Genomic DNA, 20,330 nt, shown 5'->3' on the forward strand with positions numbered 1-20,330 from the left:
AATACAATAATCACGTGAATTCACGGTCTACTAATAAGTTGCATGAAAGGGGTATATTATTATAAAATCTTATTTTTCATTCTCTGTTAGCAGAAATGACTGCATTCCTTAGCACTTCTCTGTTAGCAAAATCAGTGGTGATCATCTCTGAGTTTAAGTGGTTCAAACCATTTCCTCTTATGGTGCAGTAGGAAAGATTATATCATTGACACCTTTGAGGAGTCAATGGATAATTTCCACTAAACTAGGAGCCTGGACTCCATGTTTAAAACATGGTCAAATCTCCTTACATAAAATTTTCTGTTGATCTGTTCATTGTCTTGTAATGAAATATTTCCATTAATAGTACCATTCAAGAGGATTTTAAGAAAACATTTTCATTTTAAAATGAAAACATTTTAAAAATTTAATTATTTCCACATTAACTAAGGTGTAAACTGAGCCTTTTATTTGCAAAGGGAAAAAAAGTACTTTTCACTGTATGACTTTAGAATGTTTATAAAGAACTTCGTGGTGGGGGTTGCTGAAGTAAATACAGTACACTATATATTTTTAGATTCAGCAGAATATCTTCAGTTCTAGACAGGTAGTAATCTACTTCTATAAAAATAACTATTAAAAGTGTAAGTTCACACATCTAAGGAAATCTATTTATATGACAAATACAAACTAATATTGACGCATAGCTGACATTAAAATTTACTATTTATGTAGCATCACAAAACAAATATTGGTACACAATTTTACTGCATTTAGATAACTGAAAAGCAACTCATAGTGTGAATTTTTTAATGAATTTTTTACACAGCACATTCAGTCAAAGCAAATTTACCAATAAAAACTTTGTAAAAGCAAAATAAGAGTTAAAGAGAATTTCTACCCAGGTGTCAACCATAGTACATGTGGACAGAATTTTGGTGTGAATGCTGGTGTTGTGGCTCAGTGGTGGAGTGCATACCTGGCATGTGTGAGGCACTGGGTTCTATCCTCAGAACCACATGAAAAATAAAATGAAGTTTAAAAAAAGAGAGATCTGCTCTCATTTACATTTTAAAAAAATTGTTGCAAACTGAAATAAAGCACACAGCAAAAAAATACTGCTCAGACAGTTAAAGCAATTGCACTAATTATTAGCATGGGACAGGCAAATGGAAATAGTTGAAAAATTATCAGTGTTGGAATCCGTCTCTTTTAAGTTCGTATACTGAGAATATCCCCCATGTTAAAATCAGCGTCGGCTGTTCTTGAGCCATAATTTATTAGAGTATCAAATTTACATTTTTAATATTAGGGAAGAATCTACCTTCTTTTAACAAACTGAGTTTGTGTGTTCTGTTGTTTTTGTTAAGGAAAAAGAGGTACAGCAGGGAACTCTTACTCTTGTGATTTTAATATTTTGTGGTATTCTGTTCTGCCACTGGGGTATGGTAACATCACATATCACCCCAGACTTTACATACGTCTCATGTTTGCTGACAGCTCAGCGCTCTGCTCATATTGCTGGTGTTTTAAACACAAGATACTTCATGGTCCCTTGGGGTGGGATTTTCCATTTTTCATTACAATTAATCTGAGTTTGAACATTATAGAAGAACAGTGTGATAGTTTTCTATTGAAAATCAGTTCTACAGCAGCATATAACAGATGTATTTGTAGAATGAAACCTGTTCATAAGGTGAAGATTGCTAGTAATATTTCTTTATTGCTGCTTTCTATGATTATTTCTTCAACCAATCTCCAAAAAGTATTATCAAAAGGCTCAGTTTGTATTGTTTATCATACACGTGGAATACTAGGCTTGTTACTTTGTTTTGATGTTGGTGGTGCTAGGGATAGAACCCTAGGCCTATTACTTCTAACATTAGGAAAACTGAAAAGGGATTTTTATTACTACCAAAGAATAAAGGTATGTATCAAAGTTCTTGTGAACTAAAATGTTTTAAATAATTAACTTTTCCTAATGTATTTTTCCCCCTGCATTTTTTATTGGTACATTATAGTAGTATATAATGGTAGAATTTGTTTTCATATTTGTACAGGCACAATATAGTTTGGCCAGTACTCCCTAGTACGTCCCTCTTTTGTATTTTCAGACTTTCAAAAACAGTTTTTTGTTGTGCTTTTGCAGTGTTGGAAATTGGACTTTTTTTTTTTTTTTTTTTAAACTGGGGGTTGAACCCAGGAACATTTTAACCGCTGAACCACATCCCTAACCCTTTTTTGTATTTTATTTAGAGACAGGGTGTCTGAGTTACTTAGGGCCTCTATAAATTGCTGAGGCTGGTTTGTGATTCTCCTGCCTCAGCCTTCTGAGCTGCTGGGATTACAGGCATGCACTACTATACCTGTCCTAATAGCTTTTAAAGTATGTTGCTTCACACGCACACACCCTGCCCCGCCATGCGCACATGAAAGGAAAATCTTTTGTCTATTTAAAAAAATATATATATCCAAACTTAGAGGTAAAAATAAGTTTCATCTTTCCTGCTAATCTGGAGTATTGGTGTCCTGGAACACTGTCATGAGAAGGTTTATGAACTACGTTCATGATTCTTTTGTCCACCAAGGATACCAAGGCAGAAATAGCATAAGTTTGCCAACAAGCTGTCTGTCCTTGCTTTTGGTTTTCCTGTATGATTATATTTTGCCTATTTACTATCAATTTGTTGAAGCAGTTTCATCTGTGGATGTTAATTTTATTATTACCTTTTTGACTTCATTTACTGTCTTTCGCAATATTTGTCTCCCATTTTGTTCCATCATTCCAGATATGAACCACCTATAAGTTTAAATTGAGCAACATATATACCACTTATGGTAACTTTGAAATAAGTTATTATTATTAGACACCTGTTTTTATTGAGAAAAGTAATAGGTGATTGATTAAATTCATTAAATTTAAATGTTTTTAAATTCATTATAAAGGTGCATAAACTTCACTGCAAGTTACTTTTACTAAATATATTTAAGCTGAACAAAATTATATACATAACATGTAATATTAGAAATGTATTCATGAAAGTAGTTTCTAGAACAAGATTATTATTTTGAGGAATGCACTGGGTTTCACATGATCAGGGTTCCAAAGGAACTTCTTACAAATAGGTCAATGATACAATGTATACTAAAGAGTAATGTGTATTATACTGTACTCCTACTACCTGATAAACTCTAGTGTGTTGCTACTTGTTATTTTTTGACAGTTGTGTCCTGTGTTTTCATACTCCAAAAAATATATTAGAAAAGACTGAGTATTTGAGGAAATTGTATTGTTCAAGTGTCCTATTTATAGGACAATCTGTAGTTTCATTCTTTCATTAAAGGAAATATAAGCTCTAGATTATGAAATAGTCACAGAATTGAAATCTTGGGACTTGCTAGGTGAATGTGTTATTTCCTTGAAAACAAAATTTGAAAAGGGAAAGAGCTGTGAACATAGGAGTGACAAAAAAAATTTGAGTTTATTCAAGGGGAGTTCATCTAGGGAATGTAATATGATTGACCAGTGTCAACAAGAGTAGACCAGCAGTGATAGTTGGGGACCTGGTACCATGGTAGCCTTATGAATGGAACCTATAAAAGCTAGAAATTTTGCAGGATGGGATGATGGTGAGCCTTTAAGTCTAGTTTAAATTGGGAGTAGGATATGAAGGGTAACTAGCTATGTCTTTTAGAAAGGGGAGGCTCCCTGGGTTATTTTTGCTCTCTTGAGGCCTGCTTTTGAATTCAGGTCAGAACTAGCCCACACTGAAGCCCTTAACTACTTAGAATGTATCATTTTATTTTAAAATTATTCCACCAGAATTAGGAAACTATAAAATGCCATGTTTCTAAAAGAAGATAAATAATTGTATAATACGTTATCACAGTGGTTGATCTGAATGACTTATGAGAACCATACAAAAGTTAATACCATTGCTATTTTTTATTGTTATGATTAAGTACTCATTTCTAATGTTATTGCACCAGTTTTATTATTGACATTAATCAATGGATTATGTTAAAGTTCATGTATTACTTGAATTTTTTAGTAGTAGGCATGTATGTTCTAATTGGTAGTAGAAAAATAATTTTGTAGTAAATTTTTATTACAAACAATACGGAATATAGCAGGAAAGATATACCCTTCTAATAGTTAAAGAATGTTAAATTGCCACATTTCTATCATAATTTTTCTGAGAAGTCAAATGTTACACTGTAAGTAGAGCTAAACTCCAACTTTTTATTTTCCTTTCCAGAGATAAGGACCCTGATCCTGAATTTGTTTTATATCAGTTCTATGTATGTTTTATACATTTATTACTTAACTATATTAGTAACAATCCTTGTTTTTTAGTTTTCATGTACTTTTTCCTTTCCACCATTGTTGATTGATGGTCATGTTGATACATGAAGCAATTAAATTGCCGAACAATATTTCATTACATTCCTTTACTATTGGTGTATACCTATAATAGTATTTATCCCACCTCTTACCCCACATTGACTCCAGGACTTGAGCACGCTAGGCTAGCACTCTACTACTGAGCTACACTCCATTCCCTATAATAGTATTCATACATACATACTTTTGTTTTTATGTGATTTTTCCATTCAGTATTATCTTCTGAAATTTAGTCATGTTGATGTGTAGAGCTGAATATTTGTGTTTATTACTACAGGAAAAATTTTTAAAGAAATAAATTAGTTTATATACTTTAGCAGAGTTAGATTGTAATTTTTGGTTTATTACAAATTCTGTGGACCTATTTTCTCATGCAGATGTAAAGGTTAGATTCTCAGAAACACAGTTTCATAATGGTTAAATATGCACATTTTCTACCTAGCCAGATATTTCCAAAATTTTCTTCAAAAGTAATCATAACCACTTACAAGCAGTGTACAGATTGCTGTTTTCCATATCTTTATCAACCACTGAGTTTTATCAGAGTTTGAGTGTAAAACAGTATCTCAATATTTTAACCAAATTCTAATAAGATTCGGCATGTTTGTATTGATCCTTTGAGTTTTTCTCATGTGAATTAAGATTGTCTCTTAATTCCAGCCTATTTCTGGAGTTCTATTATATATTCTGATTATTTGATCTTTAGTTATGTCTGTTACAGATATCCCATACCAACCAGTAGCTTACGTTTTAACTTTGTTAATTAAATCTTTTATTGTATATTGAAACTTAGGTCATGTTTTGTTTCTTATTTAAGAAATTCTTTCCTGCTCTTAAATCCTAAAGATCTTCTTTTGTGTTTTAAGTTGGCTGTGCAGAAAAAGCAATTTGAAAATCCAAACTTAGGGAATTATGTCATGAAGAAAGAAACTAATTTTACTTTTCTCATGTAAAGAACTAGCCATTTTAATCCCTTGTGTTGAAAAGCTCAGTCTAATTCGTTCAAATTCCACTTGTTTTGAATGCCATATCTTTTATATATCCAGTTTTAGGTTTTCAGACTCTGTATTCTGTTCCATTGGTCTTTTGTCCATCTTATACTGTCTTGATTACCATAACTTTACAGTGAATCTTGATATCTGGTAATTTAAATCCATATCATGCTTTACTTTTCAGATGGTCCTTTTTTCTGTGTCAACTTTTAAATGCTTGTCAACTTGCATGAAGAACCCTGTAGAAAATTTCATGGGATATCTTTGAATTTATAGATATATGAAAATTGCCTTACTAAAAACATGTATATTGCCATTTGTATAGATCTTTATATCTTTCAGATATTATTTATCTGTAAAGATTTTTTGTGTAGTATTACCTTTTGGTGAGTTTTGTATGAGTAGTGCTTTAAAAAATTTTTTTATGATGAATTTTTTACAGAAATTGTTCTTCATATATGTCTTAAAGTAGAAAAATTAAGGTAATTTTAGAGGAATTTTTTTAGGGTCAGGGTACATGAAGGCAGTTCCACTTAATTTTGGAAGTATCTACATGAAGGGTTTTATCCCACAAGTGTCCTTTGTATGGGTTATGTGTGTCCATCTTGCCTTTTTCTTGATAATAAGAGTTAGTCTATATAAGTGCCTTCATCTGATTTGGTGTAGCTACTACTGCTACTCTTGGATTTCACTCAGTTTATTTCCTTTTAGGAGACGCAGGTCAGAATGGAGATGGGCTGCAGACCGAGCAGCTATTGTCAGCCGCTGGAACTGGCTTCAGGCTCATGTTTCTGACTTGGAATATCGAATTCGTCAGCAAACAGATATTTACAAACAGATTCGTGCTAATAAGGTAAGGGATCAGTATCTGATGTTTTTCAGCCAAATTAAAAACTACCGTTTTCCCTTTTCCTCTTATCCCCTCCCACCCTTTGAGTAACTTTTCACTATGTCGAGATAAAAGGTCTAATGATCTGATATTGCAGGCCTGATGTTGGATAGTATACTTGAGTAAACAGGGTTAGAATGTAATGTTTAATTGACGTGTGTTTAGAGGAGAACAATGTGGGTATCTGAGCAAACAGAAGACTCACCCCAAATAAAAGACAATATAATTAATGTAAGCCATTGACTGTCATATTCATTATGTTTATGGAAAAATGGTGATGTCTCTTGAGAATTTTCATCATCTTGGTTTTTTGATTAGCTGTTCCCTATTTTATTGTAAGCCTCTCTTGCTTGCTTGAGGAAAAAGTAGGGTTTGCCTAAACAATTGTAGAGGTAAATTTATACATTGATTATGAGTTTTATTTTCCTATATTTCCCTGTCTGTGAAGGACTGATAAAAGCTACCTTACATCTTTTATTTTTGATAGTGACACTACATAGATTTTTGTCTTGAAAAGTCAGCTTAGGAGAAAGCTTTCTGCTCAGTTTGAATTTGACTTGAAAAGAAATTTGCACAGGAAACTAATCCATTCAACAAATATTAAGTGTTTACTGTGTAGCACCAGTTTTCTCTCTAGAAGGGTCACAGTGGTTTAAAAAAAAAAATGTACTTTCAGGGAGCTTTACATTCTTGCAAAGTGTCTTTTTTTGTTCTTAGTTTGATGTGATGTAGCTTCACAACTGATAGCTGGGTCTCAATGTCTACTCCTAAAAATGTGTTTCATCCTTAATGCTTGTCATAGTTTTAAGAAAACCGCTTACTGTGAATAGTATGGGTTAAATTAATTAATAGGCCTGAAGTTAAAGGATGATCAAATGAAAAGATGAACAAAGTGATGACGGTATAAGTTCTGTAACTTCCTCTCTCTATTCTTTTAAACATTTATGTTTAAAAATTCCACTGGACAATTCTAGTTTTTTTCCTCCCCATGTTGAGTTTATGTATACATCTCCAACAGATCTTTAGAGCATATTAAAATTGACATAGTCCAAAGGGCTCACTTTTTAATGATTTGTTCCCTCAGGAAAGAGAACAGATTAAATCATGACTAACTTTAACAAATTTGCTAGAAGATCTGTGGGTGTGTTGGTGTACATTTGTAATCAGTGACCTGGGAACCTGAGTCAGGATTGCAAGTTTGAGGTCAGCCTCAGCACTTGATGAGGATCTAAGCAACTCAGCAAGACCCTTTCTCAAAATAGAAAAGGACTAGAAATGTAGCCTAGTGGTAAAGTGCCTCTAGGTTCAATCCCTGGCACTGTCCCCTCACCACACTCTCCCCCCCAAAAAAAATTTTAGCTAGAACAAAACTAAAAATTCTAGATGTGACCAATATTTTGCTTTTCTTAGTTCATCTTCACAAAGGAAAAATTTAAGCATGATTTATAGAATGTGAACTGGAATGTTGACTAAGAATAGCCAGGAGATAAATGGATATTACCCATCCTGAGGAAAAAACAGTCTTTCTGTGTCAGGGACGCCTCTTCAGTGTCTGTTTCTAGGCTATTTTAGCCAGTAGTTAAGTGGGAATTTCTATATATATGAGAACTAGAGTCTCTTGGTTGCAACTGAGATTAGCATAGCATTCATATTTGTTGCTTCACCTGTTTTATATACATTTATACATAGATATATGTATGTGCTTTTATATATGTGTATATATTTTGTTATATTAGTTTTCCTTTTAATATAACTACCAGATTGCTAGGCCCATTGGTGCTACTCAGGAGGCTGAGGCCCGTGGTTTGCAAATTTGAAGCGAGCCTGAGCAGCTAAGTGAGACCCTGTCTCAAAATAAAAAGAGCTGGGGATGTATTTCAGTGGTAGAGCACTTGATTGAGATCCTGGGATCAATCCCCAGTACTCATATCAACCAATGAGTTTATCATATTTCATAGAATGTAAGGTGCACTATTATTTTATGTACCACTGAGAGATTATTTCAGTTAAACTAGGCATACCAGCAATTGCAAGATGCATCTTGATACGAGATGTCGATGTGTGAAAAAGTATGGTTTAGTTAGAGAATTGATGAAGGACGATCAGATAATAGGAAACTTGGAAATTACAAAGAAGTATGAGAGATATGTCTGGATATGTCTACATAACCCCCACATTCCCTAACAAACTCAAAATTAACCCAGTACAAAACATTTTTTTATATATTCCATTGTTTTTCTCCGAAGCACATAACTACTTTAAGCAGTTTTGTTACATGTGTATCCTATTTCCCATCACTTTTTAGAAAATATTAACTATATTTTTTTACCTTTCCTTGTTGATTATGTAAATTACGCTTTTTATTTACGTTATAAGGCATGCCATTTTACACATATTTACTTCAGTCAATGATCATGAACACTTTTATGTTCTTGCTGCTCTCTTCAGAGAAAAGTGCTTTGGCAGTTTGTGTTAGTTTACAGACTTGGTAGCTATGTGTGAAAAGGTAATCTAGCCAAGGTAATTCACTCTTGGCTCCTGCTTTATTCTTTAGCTCATGACTTGGTAATGTCAGAGCAATTGGGAGAAACTTTCAAAAACTCTTAAGATATTTCCCAGTATCTGGAAAATAATTATTTTAGAGTTTTGTGTATATATTGATTACTCAGGGCATAATATTTTAAAGAAACGCCAGACTTATTCTTATTCTGACTTGGCTACCAGATAGTTATATAACCTTGTCATATAAAGTCACTTAACATTTATGAGCCTCAGATTCTTGGTTTATAAAGTATGTCCTTCTAGATAATCTTTTATAAAACATTTTATCTGCAGTTTAAATAGTGTCTATTACAAACTTCTGACAATAACATTAGAATGAGAATCCCAATAAGTAATATGTCAAGAAAACTTAAAACTATGAAATCATTATATTATTTAAATATTGGTGATTAGATCATTTGTTCACATCATTAAATAATTTGTTTTTTTTTTTTTTTTTTTTTTTTTTTTTTTCCAGCTAAATCTGTTAGTTTCGTAGGCTGCCATACAAAGTATCACAAACTGGATGACTTAAAACAGAAATTTATTCTCTTTTAGTTCTTAAGGTCAGTAGTCTAAAACCAAGGTGTCCTCAGGTTCATGCTCCTTCTGAAGGTTCTAGGGAAGAATCTTGCCTCTTCCAAAGTTCTGGTGGTGGCTGACAGTCCTTGATTGGTTTGGACGCAGCTGTGTCACTCTAGTTGTTGCCTTTGCCTCCACATGAACATTGTTTCTTTGCATATCTATGTCCAAATTTTCTTCTTAAAAATATACCAGTTACATTGTGTTTAGGGCCCACACTAAAAGGTTCATCATAACTTGATTACATCTGCAAAGACCCTGCTTCCAAATAAGGTCATATTATTAGTTCTTAGTGGACATAAATTTTGAGGGAATACTTCAACCCAGCCTAACACATATGCAATGGAATTTCCTCAGTGATATATTACAGTGGAGTTTTCTTTTTCTTTTTTTTTTTTTTACCTAGACTATAATAGAAACCTTTGAGCACCTATAGTATGTGCCAAACACTGTGCTATAATCATTTTGTCGTTATGCACGGTTTTAAAGATAAACAAATGAATGTTTAGAGTTCAGGTAGTTTCTGCATGGTCCAAAGTACATCATCCAAGTGAATCCAAAACAGGTTTGAGTAGGCCCTAGAATTTTTGCTCAAGTTAGTGGTCACCTTTAAGTGCTTTGTTACCTTTCAGGTTATTGAAATGAGAGGTTTTTTTCCTCTGTGATTAGTAGAGTGAATGGTGTTCCCATTTTGCTCCAAGATTTACCACAGTTACCTAAATTGTACGGGTCTTTTCATGAGACAAATCTAGGTTTGATGATCAGGTGTTCAGTTATAAATTTGTCTTGTGGATGGGAGAGGGGTGGGACAGTGGGGCTTTTGCTTTTTAAGGCTTTATTGTGTTAATTTTAAAAGATGTTTGAGGAGGTACTTGAGAACCACTGCTAGGTTATTCTAAGATCCATTTTCTGTGCTATCAAAGATTAGACATTACCAGCTGGCTATGGTGGTGCACACCTGTAATCCCAGCAGCTCAGGAGACTGAGAGAGGAGGATCACAAGTTCATGACTAGCCTCAGCAACTTAGCAACACCCTGTCTCAAAATTAAAAGGGCTGGGATGTTGTTCAATGGTTAAATGCCCCTGGGTGAAATCTCTGGTTCCCCCCCCCCCCCCCCCCCCGCCCCCAACCACCACCACCCAAAAAAAAAAAAAGTATTTCCTTCTAGGCTGATGGTATTTAGAGTCCCTTTTGGGAATAATGATTCCTGTTGCTTTCTAGAGAAACAGTGCAATTTCTAGGAACTCCTTTGTTCTTTACCCCAGTCTATGGTATTGTTTTAATTTTCTTTTTTGGTCCACTTATTTAAAAAAAAAAAAAATGCTCTTATGACAGAGAAAGGAAAACTATGTATGTACCTTCAGTGTATACTGAATAAGTCCATCAATGTATGTTTGTTTAATGTTCACAGTTAAATCTTACAGTTCAGAGGCTACAGTAAGAGAGCTAAATTTAACATCTATTTGATTCCAAAGTGTTTTCTTCCTAACCTAATTTGCTCTTGTGTCCTTTTCTCAGGAACATATATTTTGAAATTCACAAACTTGGTAATAAAAAAAGAGGAGAAAAACATGGAGGAAGCTGTTTCTGATAATAAAGTAGATTTCTTTAAAGTAGTTTTCTTTCTTTCCAATATTCTTCTCCATCCACATCTAATACAGTATCAGTTTTCATCCCTTCTTCTGACTGACCTGTGAAATTCCACATCAGTTGCTAAGGATGGAAATGTTATTGAGAATAAGAGATGGAAAAGCACTGAAATCTCTGGATGGAAAAATGCTGATTAGCAGGAGCTTATACCCTTGTCTTCAAATTTTATAAAGGAGTTAAGTTTCCCATATTATCAGGGTTATAAAGCAATGTGGAAAGCTGTGTCTTGTCCAGGTAACCCAGGATGGTTCTTAAGAAACTCATCTGCGAGTACTATTTTGGCTTTTTGTTTTGTTTTGTTTTGTTTTTTGTCTTTGTTTAAAGACTTCTGCAGTTGTGACCTTACAAATTTCATCGGTCCTTGTATAAAGCAGAAGAACTCACCTGTGTGAGTTCTATAGGGCTGGGCAGGCCACACATGATCCTGTTTCTGACTCGAAGGGCAGGAGTGAAGAATAGGGAGACACTCTTGGCCTTTAATTTTGTCCTTTGCCAGGTACTATCTGTTTCAGAGTACATTAACTCTAGAGAGGCTGTTGCCACTCATACTGATGGCCATAGCCATTTCTCATTGACCTAATGAATCCCAGAATGCTATGGAAGCCCAGGTTTGGGTTGACTGGACAGGGTAGAGTGGAACTTTATTAAATTTTCTTAACTGGATAATAATCTTTCTTTTCATGGCTATTAAACATGAATAATCCTTTTCCTAAACAATTTAATGGTGGAATATAACAACTTGTTTACAGAAAAGAACATAAAATATTAAATATACAGTTTAATGAAATATTGAATATTTTGGGATATTTCAAGTAAATCTTAAAGCCTCACTTCCATCAACCTCTTTAGCTAGGCTCTGCTTCTTTTCTACTCTGATGTCACTGTTATTGTAATGCTTTGCCTACTTGTTTACTCAAGACTAGATAATAAGTTTCTTATGGTAAAATCTGTTTTTTAAATTTTCTTAGAGTTTTCACACTACCCTGCACATGTTAGCCATTCAGTAAATGCTGCCTGCATGAATGAATTTTAGCTATTTAGATGCTTTATGTTTGTTCATCCTCTCTTCAGCTGTTTTTATCTGCTTTGGTATGAGGTAAGGTATAAGTTAAATATTTTGTGTGAAAGATTACATCAATGTGGCAACTAACAATACATTGTGAGCAGATACTTGCAAATACTGATTTAATTAAGACTAATGTGTATTCAAAAGAACTCTGTACCAGATTAAGGAGAAAGTTGCAGAGGCCAGAAACCTTGTCAGGTTCTCTGACTGCCTTCCCAGTCTACAAACACATTTGCATGTATGGTTGATTCTCTTGTCAAACATATACTCAGCGTTCAGCCACTTTAATCCAAACAACTGTTCTCTGGTTTTGTTTGTCCTCCACTCTCTGTGTTAGCACAGTCAGTAGATTGATCCTTTTAAGCTATAATTCAAATCATTTTTTTCCTTTTGCTTAAACTCTCCAGTGACTTCCCATCTGAGATTAAAAACTCAGGTACTTAATTATAAGTCCCTGGAAGATCTCTCTTACTTCTCTGACTTTAGTTTCCACTAACTCCACTCAGTTTATTCCAGCCACATCCATTTCTTACCATTCTTCAAATCAAGTTTACCCCAATCTTAACTTTTGCTTTTTTTTCCCTCTAGATACCTGTAAAATTTGTTTTCATATTTTTGTCATCTACTTGGTCAAATACTACCTTCATGGTGTGGTTTACTGTGGCTGCCTAATAGGAAATAGTACGCACTTCTTAACCTTCTCTAGGTCTCTCTTTTTACCATTTAACACCTTCCATATTGTTTTGTCTTTGCCTCCAGTATTAGAATAATGTAAGCACTTTGAGCAATGGCTTAGGGGAGATAGAGGAAGAAGTCTCAATCTTCTGTATCCCCAGCCCCTAAAAATTGTTGATGAATGGATAAATGATTGACTTAAATGAATACAAAAAAGATGTGAACCGATGATATTTTGTCATACTTGTGCACAGTGAAGGAAACAATAGTGAAGAAACAACCTATAGTGTGCGAGAAAATATTGGCAAGCTGTTTGGTTAACATGAGATTAATATACAGTATATAAGGAATTCAAGCAAAAACCCCACCCCAGAAAAAAAAAAAATCCAGTTAAAAAAAATGAACAAAATGGATAGGCATTTCTCAAAAGAAGATATACAAAAGACCAACAACTTGTATCATTGCGACACAGAATGGCTCTTATCGAAAAGATAAGAACTTGCTGGGTGCAGTGATACACACCTGTAATTCCAGTTTCTCAGGAGGCTGAGGCAGGAGGATCACAAGTTTAAAACCATCCTCAGCAATTTAGCCAGGCCCTGAGCAACTTAGCAAGACCCTTTCCTAGAATAAAAAGGAATGGGGATTGTGGCTCAGTGGCTAAATGCCCCTGGGTTCAGTCACTGATACCTTAACAGAACAAAACAAAAAAGACTAATACTGGCAAGGATACAGAGATAGGGGAACTTTCATGCTCTGGTGGGGGGAATGTAAATTCATAACAGGTTTTATGGAAAACAGTATGGAGGTTCCTCTAAAAACTAGAATTATAACTGCCATATGACCTGGAAACCCTGCTTTTCCCTCCCCTATGTTCTGCTTCCTCAACCTCTAAATTTGAGGGCACAGTAATGTTACTGAAGTTGTGGTCCATAATATGTCTTACTCATACACCCTCCACTGAACTGGGATTTGAACCCACAAGTGCTATACCACTGAGCTACACTCAGAGCCCACTTTTAATTTTGAGACAGGTCTCCCTAAATTGTCTGTGCTGGCCTTAAACCTATCTAAAATAAACATTGCATCTTTTTGCATCTCCTACTTCAAAAAAATTTTTTTAGTTATAAAGGATACCAGGGATGGGTCAGTGTGGTTCAGTGTCCTGGGGAACTCAAACTAATATAGTAAAAATCTTTAACACCTTTTTTAAAAAAAATCTATTTTAGTCTCTTTGAGGGATTCTGCTGGAGAACCATGACTGATCAGGTCTAGAAGTCTAGTATTCTTTCTTACTACTTTTCACACATTACTGGAGATTAAACTTAGGCCATGGCACATGCTAGGCAAATGCTCTATTACTGAGCTACATCACCATCACATTTAAAATTCTTCTTTTTTTTTAAACACAGGGTCTTACTCAAGTTGCCTAGGCTGTCCTCGAACCTAAAATCCTCCTGCCTCAGCCTCCCAAATAGATGGGATTACAGGAATGTGCCACCCCACCTTGCTGAAAAGAGGTTTTATTTTGTTTGTAATGTGGACTATTTGATCCTGTCCCAGAGATTACAAGTAGATTTGATGATAAACCTGACCATATGTAGTTTGATATATTCCCCAGGTGACTCTAATAGAAAGTTTCTATTAAGAGCTGTTTTCCTTTTTTCTTTCCTTCTTTCTTTCTGTTTTTTTGGCACTAGGGATTGAAAGCAGGGGTACTTGACCACTGAGCCACATCCGCCCCTTTTTATTTTGAGAAAGGGTCTTGCTAAATTGCTGAGGCAGGCTTTGAACTCCCAAAGATCCTGCCTCAGCCTCCTAAACTGCTGGGATTGCAGGTGTGCACCACCAAGCCAATCTCTAATAAGAGCTTCTTAATCTGGTTGGATCTACTCAGTATTTCTTGGGATGAATATAATACCTGAATTTGAAATTGTCAAGCAGGAACTTACTCTGAGGTATTATGTATGCTAATGAAAAACAGGTGCCTCTGGGGCATTTTTAAAGACGTTTTTGGTTTCTAATTGCAGGAACTCACTCTTCCTCTTTTATTTCACTTCATTATTCTCCAATATAGTTGTTTGAGCTCATAGTTTTCAGTAGTAGAACATTTAGTGTGGTAATTCTTCAGCCACATTTGTGATCAAGTTAACTAGAAACACTGCATTGCTTATGTTGATCCAGTAGAGTCCGGTTGGTAATATGTATAAAATGCTGAAAAATGCCATGGTCTGAATAGAAGATGCTGAATAACTGACATGCCATGTAAATCAGAACATTGAGGTGGAATAGTGGGGAAGCCTTTGTCTGCTGCTTTACTGAATACGCTGCTGCTGCTAGGCTTTTTCATCCATTAAGAAGCAAATTTGCAGCAAGTATTCCAATAAAATTGACACAAGTGCATTAAAGTAGGTTGAAAATCAATATAGAGCTTTTATTTTTATCAAAACTCTAAAAACATGTTAAAGTTACCATTAGTAGTATAGTTGTTGCTGTATCGATGAATTTTTTTTTTTTTTTTTTTTTTTTTTTTTTTTTTTTTTTTTTGACACCACTAGGGATTGAACCCAAGGCCATTTTACCCCTGAGCTACATCCCTAGCACTTGTATTTTACTTTTCCGGCAGAGTCCCACTAAGTTGTCAAGGTTAGCCTTCCTTGATTTTTGCCCATCCTCCTGCCTCAGTCTCCCAGTACTGGGAATATAGGCATGTACCACCATGTCCCACTCAATTAAAGTGCTTTAGGTATTCCATAAATGGTACAATGGGACATAATGGCTCAAATAACTCTTTGGGAGCCAGGCAGCCTACATGCCTGTCCAGTGGCTTTAGAGACTGAGACAGGAAAATCACAAGTTTGAGGCCAGCCTCAGCAATGTTATGGGACTCTGTATTATAGTAAAAATCAAAAAAACCCGGGTTTGTACCTCATTGATTGAGTGCCCTGGATTTGGTCAAAAACAAAAAAGGGTTCCTACTGGTGTAGTTTTTTTCTAAACAACAGAATAGGAGAAGAGGCTTCTGGTAAACCAGTCTCCTGCTTCTAACCCTTTTGGTATTAATTCCTAAATTTGTTATTTATTTCAATCACTTAATGCCGTTTATCTCCTCTCTGTCCCACAGGGGTTGATTGTTCTTGGGGAGGCACCTCCACCAGAACATACGGCAGACTTACTGCTTCCACTTAGTTCTGAGGTGAAGACAGATCATGGGACTGATAAATTGGTAAGTATAAAATATAGAAAAGTGGACATGAGTGAGAATTCAGGGTGTAACTTCAGAACATAGTTTATTCTCTAATTAGAATACTTGAATTGACTGAAAGAAGGAAACTATCCCCCTTGTATTGCTTAGGGCATTTTGAGATCTGAATTTCTAAATTGGGCAATAGGATCCCTCTTACTTAGCTGACCTTAGAATTTAAAAGTAGCTCCTTACCCTCAAGAAACCACAGCCAGAGCAAATACGAAATTTTGGAGTGTTGTTTGGAATCGGTAGACCTGACTGTAGCCCTGACACTTTGAGAGGTAAGGTAAACCTTTCTGGCTCACTATTATATATATAACTTTTTCGTTAAAAGGTTGAACTAGAGGTTAAACTCACAGAAATGTTGAAAATGCTCCCTGTGGTTGGTTCTTATTTTATAATGAGGATAAAACTGTCATTTTCTATAATCTTTCTTAGAACTTAGATCAAATCTCCCTCTTCCATTCTTTCTCTTTCCCTGTTATACTTTTCTTTTTCTGAATTCCAGGAGCATTCATTTATTTATTATACTTTCTTATTCTCCCTATAAGCTAACTGGCTTTTATGAATATTATCATTTCTTGATATAAACTCAACAACCAAGTTTGAAATTCCAATAATTACTCATTTTGATTATGCTTCCTGGTAGTAAGCAATATTGGTTCTTTAAATTGGGGGTTACTAGCCAGTCTCCTTATATCTGCATCTCAATAAAGCTTGTTATCTTTTCTATTTTTCATTGTTAGCAAGAACTCATACAATATAATGAAAACTAACTTTCCTTTGAGAAAGATCATGGAGATGTTTGGGTTTTAAAAAGCTCTTTCACCCAGTTTTGACTGCCTGCTACTGTTGCTATGGTTAAATATAACATTAAGAGATTGAGAGTTCTTAACTGGAGAGTAGTTTTGAATAAATTAAGGAGCAGAATGCCAAATTACGCCACTGTTCAGGTCTGTAATGTGAGTTAATTATATGCTATCAATAGAATTTTTTTAAATGAGTTAATGAAACTGTTTAGTGATTGCTCTAGCCAAGGTAAATATTGCTAAGTGAGAGAAGAAACATGGTAAATTGGGAGATCAGCTCATGATAATAAGAGACACAGAAAACTTGAGGCATATTTGATCGGGGATAAGTTCTTTATAAACATGTATATATGTACAGTATTTAGGAATTCAAGAATTTGGGAATGATTTCTTAAAGGCACATTTTTCACTCACTGCAGCAGTTTTGAAGAATAGGTTATAAGAAGTCTCTCACTGTGTTGATTCTTATTTATTTATTTATTTATTTTTTTCAAAAACAAGCTACAGGTGATTCAAAGATAATTTATACACAGTAACATGTATTCACACACATACTTCTTAGGGACCTGTTCCTTTCACTAGCCCCCATTCACTTACATGTATGTATATTGTGTGTTTATGTTTGATTTTAAGATTCTCGAAGGTCAAGACTATCTTTTTCTTGTTTGCTGTAATAGTTTTTACAATGTACAACAAAATACTTTTGGGTCTGACTAAAATAAATAATCATGAAAATTACTTAATAAGAATGTCTTGTCACTATTTTGTCTTCAAGGAGATAATATGCCTCCCTCCTCCAAATTTCTTGTCAGTTTCTACCCTGTGTTAACATATGCATGTTTTCTGATAAATCTTTAGAAGATGTTGGAGTTAAAAAGCAATGCCTTTCCATTGTTTATTGTATTAGCAGAATAAGCTGCAGAGCATGTATTTCTTAGAAAAGCCATTAAGCAATCAAGTTACTTTACTGTGGATCACAGCGGTGCAGGCCTATAATCCTGGCAGCTCTGTAGTTCCAGTGACTCTGAAGACTGAGACAGAAGGATCCCAAATTTGAGGCCATCCTTGGCAATTTAGTGCTCCCTAGTGTCAACATAAAAAATAGTTCAGTGGTAGAGAGTTCCAGATGTGTTCAATTCCTGGTACTGGCAAAATTTTTAAGTTTACCATTTTTTCAGCGCCAGATATTTGCAAAGCTATGCCCAGTGTCAGTTGCCAGGCAAAAATATTCACTGTAGGAAGGCAGTGTTTAACCTACCCTTTTTCTTATCTATCTTTGTTTTACAAATTTTTGACTTATATCTTGTCCTCGATTTTTGCCTTGAGAAATCTTATGTCACACTTAGCAGAGGCGTTTATAAATTTCCATGCTCACATTTAATCATCCTGTTTTATTTCCCAAAAAATTCATTTGAAGGCTTATGGTTTAAAAATAATGATGTCATATGTTATTTTTGTTGTGTTTATTTTTGTATTCTCATTTCTGAATCTCACTGGAATTAACAAAAACAACAAAACGGAAGTACTTTTAGAACTACCAAAATATAGAAGTTGTTAGACATCATTCTCAATGAAATATATAGTGATTGAATGAATCATGGAGGTAGCAAAGCTGGTAATGGTATCTAGATACCAGATACTGATTTTGTTTGTTTGTGTTGTCATTGAAAGGGAGAGTGCTAGAATAATAATATTCAACAGCAGTTTTAAAAATTTAATATTCTATAGAAAAATCATAACTTTTGGTGTCATGTCTTTAATAAAATGCAAATCAGTTTTTAATTGTCAGTGTTCTATAATAAACATCCAACTTAAAGTATCTGTTCCCTGATCAGTTATAAATAGTAAATAAAACAAAATATGGGCTTGTTGAATAATGTTCCAGTGTTACACTGAAAGAACACATTGCCAATCTTTTTGCCTTCTTTACAAATTGAATGATTGTTTTCTTGACAAACTCAATACGTGTATGCTTGGGTCTTGGAAACAGTACAGATATTACTGAAACTAAGTTGCTCCAGAGGGCCCCAAATTGCCATCAAAAACATTAGCGACTAGGTGAGCCTCTTGAGCCATGGAACAAAGGAAGAAATACTCCTTGAGATAGGAAGGTGGTTTTGTGTTGGGAGAAGAAAGATCTAATGAGGAACTCCTAAGAAGTCCCTCTTTCCCCTTCTGGGGGTTTGCTCAATCTTGCCACTCAAAGGCGGTTGGAAAGGTAAGACTCTTTGAAGAGAAACAGTGAAGGCCTATGGCTTTGTAGCTGCCCATAAAGTCTTCTATGTACAAATACATAGCTGATGTGAAGTAAGGCTGTTTTTGTACAAAGAAGGTGTGCTTCTGGAAAGAGTTCAAGAAGCTGTTGAGAGTTGTTCTCTAGTTTTCAGAAACATGCCCTTTATCTTTCCCTCCTCCTTCATTCCCTTGAATAGCAGACCATTTTCACCCATGTAGGAAAAAGTAGTGAATGGCCAGAGAACTAACTTGAAACATGTATGTTAATACTAAGTGAAGAAAATACTTTAAAATTATTCAAGACAGTCATCAAAATTTCAGACAAAAAGTATTTTAAGGAAGAAGTGAGGGCTTTTGGTCCATGTATCACAGGTTTTCTAGCATTCCACCAGAGATCCACAGTATCATTAACTTGTGTATTGTTGGAGGATGAAATTCAGAGCTGACCAATAGGTAGAATTTGAGGGACAACGTAGTGGCAAAGAGGGAGCTATAGGCGATGGAGCAGGACTCAAGTCTACAATCTGTATATATCCCTTCAAATCTTGATCTAACCTTGGAACTTTCCACGTTCAGGTCAGATTTTTTTTTAATGTGGCCTACTAGAAAGCAACAGTTGGAAGACTGAAAGAATTGAACAGTGATGGTATTCATTACTCACTGTGGAGATCACAGAATTTGAAGTTTGCAGTCCACTGAGATTTGGCAAGTGTGTTGGACTTAACATTGAAAGCATGGGGTGCTCACACTTGTGAGTTAAAGAATGTCTCACCAGTGATTCACTGTACGATTAAGGAGAAAACCAAAGTGAAGTAGGCTTCAGTATGTTTCTCTGAATGCAGAACTACCAGTTCCACAAAACCAAGATGACCAATTAGAAGAACATTAGCATTCTTCAGAGAAAGTGAATTGAATCCAGAGTCTCTACAATGTCATATACAATGTCTTTACAACAAAAACTATTATACCTAGGAATAAACAGTAAAGTATGATCTTAATTATGAGAAAGAAAGAGAAAAAACGACTGAAAATTTTAAGAAAAAAAATGCTTTTTTTATATAAAAAAATCAAAACAATCTTTGGAGACTAGTATACATGAGAACTACTTTGTAGTCAGAGCTGTGGCAATCAGAGGGGAAGACAGTCTTAAAAGTAGCCAGAGGAAAAAGGTGAATTCCACACAATACAACATTGATGCTCGGGATAGGTGATGTCTCATTAGTTAAAATGGAGGCCCCAAAATAATGAAATCAGATAA

At 34.8% G+C, this 20,330-nt stretch overlaps 1 protein-coding gene across 1 annotated transcript in view; it reads left to right on the forward strand.

Moving 5' to 3' along the window:
• KANSL1 (KAT8 regulatory NSL complex subunit 1) overlaps nucleotides 1–20,330 on the forward strand; it is a 160,650-nt gene that overhangs the window by 87,314 nt on the left and 53,006 nt on the right. The window contains 2 exon segments of the mRNA XM_079134947.1: nucleotides 6,088–6,229; nucleotides 15,906–16,007. Of these exon segments, the coding sequence (XP_078991073.1) occupies nucleotides 6,088–6,229; nucleotides 15,906–16,007 (244 nt within the window).

Source organism: Sciurus vulgaris, assembly GCF_902686455.1.
Source record: "Sciurus vulgaris genome assembly, chromosome: 3".
Classification (NCBI taxonomy): domain Eukaryota; kingdom Metazoa; phylum Chordata; class Mammalia; order Rodentia; family Sciuridae; genus Sciurus; species Sciurus vulgaris.